Raw genomic sequence first — 5,544 nt, 5'->3', positions numbered from 1 at the left:
CGGAAGAAGGAATGTTTAAGGAGCAGAAAAAGGTTGCAGTTGTACAAGCTGAGGGTTCAGAGAAATCTGCTCTATAGGGACGCCCTGATGACAAGTTGCTCCCACTGTATATGGGTCCTCAGGAGTGGGAGATGGTAACTAGATTAAGATGGGATTCAAACGGGCGGTCTAGGACAACTGTCATTGTGGGAGATAATGGCCCCAAAGATGCCCTATTGGATAGTGGGGCAGGTGTAAATATTGTAAACAGAAGTTGTGATTTGACTTGATATGTGTCAGAGATTCTTACAGCAGCCTCCTTTATTGGGGAAGGAGTGACAGGAAAAATGTATCGTTCAGTAGAGATAGCTATACCCAGAGAGAGAGAGCAGCGGATTTTTGTTGTAAAGAACAAATGCTTCAGATAGATCAGGCGGCTGAGCCAGTAATATTGGGAACTCCTTTTTCGAATAGGAATCGGTTAGTTTGGGATTTTATTACTGGAGTTCTGTGGCGTGTGCCCAGAGGGACGGAAAGTGTCCTGACAGCAGGTACATGCCAAGAACCTGTGCTGCAGAAGCAGTGGAGGAGATGACACTGGATCAACAGGTCGTGTGGGTAAAGGAGTTTCCCGATGTATAGATTAAAAATAAAGCAGAATGGGGTAAAACCGAAGCATGTGTTAAAATCGCGGGGGACAAAGAGCCACCACCGAGACAATATAAATATCCTGTGCAAGCAGAGGCAGGAATTGAGACAATAATTGAATCATTAGAACAACAGGGAATGACTGAAAAGAGGAATTCCGCATACAATAGCCCAATGTGAAGCCTCAGGAGAGTGGAGATTGACAGTGGATTTTAGACACCTTAATAAAGCACCCCGCACACCCAATGGCACCAATAGCAGCAGATCTACCTCAAGTAATGGTAAGAATACAGGGGGCTTCCAAATGGTTCTCTGCCATAGATTTGGTAAATTATTTTTTGCCATCCCATTGCATCCCGATTCTTGGGCCCGGCTATTGTGCACCAACATGTGGTGTGAATGCTGCATCAATTGTCCAAAGAGGTTTGGGAGAATGTTACCTCATATGTAGATGACATATTAGTGTGGGGGGACACAGAAGAGGAGGTGACTGAGCGGACTAAAAAAGTGTTGAGACTCATCCAGGAAACGGGTTTCAAGGCTAACAAAGAGAAAGCCCAACTAGTGCAGAGGAGAGTGAATTCTTTGGGGGTGATCCTAGGGGAACAAGGAATTCAGGTAGATCAACAAAAGGTGAAATCATGAATGAATTTACCAAGGCCAGAGGATTCTCATGCTTCGAGGGTGATGTTAGGAGGGTTTAACTATTTAAGGAAACACATCTGGAATGTTGCCGCTATAACTGTACTCTTGTGGTGTTTACTAAAATAGAAAGGAGAATGGGAGGGGGGGCCTGAACAAGAAAAAACTTTCTCTCATTTAAATCAAGCCCTGAGGCAAGCTCCAGCATTGAAATTCCCAGAGATAAACACACCGTTTGTGATTAAATTGGCAGCAACCCAACAGAGTCTAGCGGCAGCATTAATGCAGGAAATTGACAGGAAGTTAATCCCGGTAGCATAAAAGTCTAGAAGATTAATCCCTTAGGACCAGCAGTTTGGGATCTGTGAAAGAGAATGTTTAGCTGTTGTGTGGGGCATTGAAGCTTTTGCTTTGACTACTGGCACAGCCCCTATTATAATACAAACACCTCACTCTCCCCTGAAGTATATTTTATCAGGGAAACTGCAGGGAAAGGAGTATCAAATACCAGGATGGCCCAATGGATCTTGATGTTAACTAGCAGAGAAGTTACTTAGGAGAATAACAAACAAGCAATGAAGTTAGCATATGCCCTCTTGACGGAAGGAGAGGAGAATGAATGCCCACTTCCAGAAACTGAACTGAAGTTAATTGGAGAAGCACCCCCGGTAGATGAAGTGTTAAACCTCAGAGAAAAAGAGGTTTGGTTTACAGATGGTCGTTCATACCATGAGAACTCTAAGCCAAATACGGGATATGCTGCTGTAAAAATTGATGGGGAAACTATTTCTGGTTCTGTGAGTATGACTTCGGCTCAGGGAGCAGAGGTCAGAGCTTTTAGTGATCAGCTTTACCAGGCAAAATAATGTTGCGGGCTGTCTTTATATCTATATGGATTGAGACTTTGTGGTACATGGACTGTAATAGTGGATTGGGATTTGGAAAAAGAATAATTGGGAAACGGCTGAGGGGAAAAAAATGGTCCAAAGGGAGCATTGGAAATCTATCTATGATTGGTTAAAAAAAACACCCAGGAAAATTAAGAATAAGAAATATTAAAGGTCATCAAAAGCAAGAAGGCATGAAAAATATTGAAATGATAAATCTGATGCTTTAGCTAAATTAGCAGCAAAGGAACCTTTGGGAGTTATGGTAGTTTCTAGAGCTCAAACCATAAAACAGGAGGATAAACCTGAGGAAAGATGGGGAAACTGGAATATACAAGGTGGCTATGCGGTGAATAAGAAAACAGGAGAGGTAAAGTGGGTACCTGACAAAAACCAAAGAGAGGAGATTATTAATCTGTGTCACTCTATGGTGCACCAAGGAATAGAGAATACTCTCTTTAAAGTAAAACAAATTGGAATATGGCCTAAGGTGTGAAAAGATATAGAACACATTGTTAAAAACTGCATAAGGTGTGCAGAAGATAGCAATAGACCACTGAATTTGGGACCCTTGTTGCAGCAAAGAATTGTGGGGCCATGGATTAGAATAGAGGTTGATTATATTGATAAATTGCCTAAGACCCAAAGGGGGAATAGTATTTATTAGTGATAGTAGATTCGTTTTCTGGATGGGTGGAGGAGATTCCCACCAGAATTCATACTGTAGAGACCACTGCCAAATAGTTGTGGGAAGTAGTGTTTAGTAGATATGGAACTCCAGAAGTAATTGATATAGATAATGGGACACATTTTGTAGGAGAAGTAATTAAAAGTTTATGAAAAGCTTTAGGAATAAAGCAACAACTACATATCCCCTATCATCCTCAATCGTCAGGGACAGTAGAAAGGATGTCAAGTATCAAAGGGGTAGCCTTGTTAGTCTGGATCTGTAAAAGCAGCAAAGAGTCCTGTGACACCTTATAGACTAACAGACGTATAGGAGCATGAGCTTTCGTGGGTGAATACCCACTTCTTCGGATGCATGTAGTGGAAATTTCCAGAGGCAAGTATAAATGTGCAAGCAAGAGAGAGTCAGGCTAGAGATAACAAGGTTAGTTCAATCAGGGAGGATGAGGCCCTCTTCTAGCAGTTGAGGTGTCAACACCAAGGGAGGAGAAACTGCTTTTGTAGTTGGCTAGCCATTCACAATCTTTGTTTAATCCAGAGCTGATGGTTTCAGCTCCCAAATTCCCTGTAGTGCCGATCCACACCTGCTCATGGGCAGAGCCCACTTTTCATTGTTGGGGGACTGAGGAGGTCCTTATCCCCCCCTCGCTCTGCCGCTGATTTCATGGCCCGTGGATGCTTAACCAGGGACGGGACTGTGACAGGCCAGGTGTAATGGGAAACAACACCCACATCCCTTCTCATAGTGACTTTATTCACAGGAATTCTGAGGCTGGAGCAGCCACCAATATGGCTTTTTAGGGGCCAACATCCCACCAATCCCCTGGCTTTCCACGAACACAGTCACTTTGTAAATGCTGCTGCCTGGCTTGGTCTCCTTCCCCCAGTGCACTGTCCTCCCTCAACAGCGGGTGGGGATGGCCCCTCTTCCATAGCTTCAGGTCTTAGACCCTGTATGAGCCTCTCTCTACAGAGTAGAGATCAGTAGCTCATGTCATCACAGATAGAAGGGTCAAAGGTTGGAATAAGTCGTCGTGTCTGGAGTTTCTTGATTCCTATGCCACCAGCACTGGGGCTGGGTGCTAAACTGACCCTTCACTTCACGAACACCCTGATTATCCTCGAACGAAGGTGTTTGCTTTTCACGCTGTATACGATTGGGTTCATCAGAGGAGGAACCAGCAGGTAGACATAGCCCAAGACAATCTGAAGCAAGGGAGAAGAGCTCTTCCAGAATCTGTGTATGACAGTCAGGCTGAACTCTGGCATGTAGAAGAGCAGGACAGCGCAGAGGTGGGAGAAGCAGGTGTTCAGGGCCCTAAGGCACTTTGTGGGGGATGTGATTCTCAGCACTGCTTTGAGGATCATCACATAAGACAGAAAGATGAGCAGCGAGTCCAACCCCACCGTTATGACTGTAATAAAAAAGCCATAGATGTTGTTGACTGTGATGTCCGAACAAACCAGCTTCATGACGTCCTGGTGCAGGCAATAGGAATGGGAGAGGACATTGGCTCGAAAGAATCGGAACCGTTTCAGGAGAAAGGGGAGTGGAAATATTACTGCCACCGCTCTTAGCACAAACACCAGTCCCATCTTGGCTACTCTCGGCAGGGTTAAGATGGAGGCATATCTCAGCGGGTTACAGATTGCGATGAAGCGGTCAAAGGCCATCAACAAGAGCACAGAGGATTCAATGAATTGCAGAGAGTGGATGAAGAACATCTGGGCAAAACAAGCATTGAGGCTGATCTCTCTAGAGTTAAACAAGAATAGGCCCAGTATTGTTGGTATGGTGGCGATCAATAAGCCAAGGTCTGTGACGGCCAACATGGAAAGGAAAATGTACATGGGCTCATGGAGGGTTGGATCTGTTTTTATAATGAATAGAATGACTGAATTTCCGACTATTGAAATAACATACACTAAGCAGAAGGGAATAGAGATCCAGAGATGGACGTCTTCCTTCCCAGGTATCCCGGTGAGAAGGAACACTGCAGGTGTGAATTTGGTGTCATTGACAGCTGACATACCGTACTGGGCAGGTCCGAGAAGTTTTGAACTTTCCTTCCTGAAAGGAAAAAGAACAAGAGACTAGATGATATTTAACAAGACATCTTTATGCTCTCAGTGGAATCCTAGAGTCTCCCAAGTGCTCAAGGAAGATCAGAAAAAACATAGACTTGGATTTACACCCCCAATACAATATACCAATAGGAAGATAGGCATTGCCAGACTGGATCAGACCTGCAGTCCTGCCAGCCCAGTATCCAGTGACCAGTTACACACGCTTCAGGGGAAGGTGGAAGAATCCCTGCAATAGGGAGCTATGAGATAAACTGCTCTAAGGGAAAGTTTCCCCCAGGCACCCACTAGTTAGACATATTTTGTGATGTAAATCCAGTCCCTCTTTGAATCCTGCTAATCCCTTGGCCCCATTGATATCTTGTGGCTCAGAGTTCCACAGCCTATTTGAGCACTGTGTGATTTTACAATCATGACATTCACACAGACACTCTTTCTGGCCCTCCACTTCCAAGTGTGGCCCATTGTATCATGACATGTGTGTACAAATATGGCAAGTGCATGGTGAAAATGGTCATTGTGTTTATCTGTCCTGCATTCATAAACGTGTTTCATTGCCTCATTATATACATTTGTTTTAAATTTTCTCTGCTCCTGCAAGTTCAAATTATGCCAC

At 44.2% G+C, this 5,544-nt stretch overlaps 1 protein-coding gene across 1 annotated transcript; it reads right to left on the bottom strand.

The window, feature by feature from the left end:
* Window positions 1–3,938: 3,938 nt before the first annotated feature.
* On the bottom strand, window positions 3,939–4,874 carry LOC128832447 (olfactory receptor 51G2-like). The gene has a single exon (XM_054019848.1). It carries the CDS (start codon window positions 4,872–4,874, stop codon window positions 3,939–3,941), a length of 936 nt encoding a protein of 311 aa, XP_053875823.1.
* Window positions 4,875–5,544: the final 670 nt, after the last annotated feature.

The sequence above is a fragment of the Malaclemys terrapin genome, chromosome 1 (assembly GCF_027887155.1).
Source record: "Malaclemys terrapin pileata isolate rMalTer1 chromosome 1, rMalTer1.hap1, whole genome shotgun sequence".
Classification (NCBI taxonomy): Eukaryota; Metazoa; Chordata; order Testudines; family Emydidae; genus Malaclemys; species Malaclemys terrapin.
Note: the sequence above shows the minus strand (reverse complement) of the source record. Positions and strands in the feature narration are given on the sequence as shown.

What these genes read in the sequence shown, in the direction of transcription:
- LOC128832447 (XM_054019848.1), bottom strand. Translation starts at nt 4,874, where the DNA reads ATGTCAGCTGTCAATGACACCAAATTCACACCTGCAGTGTTCCTTCTC.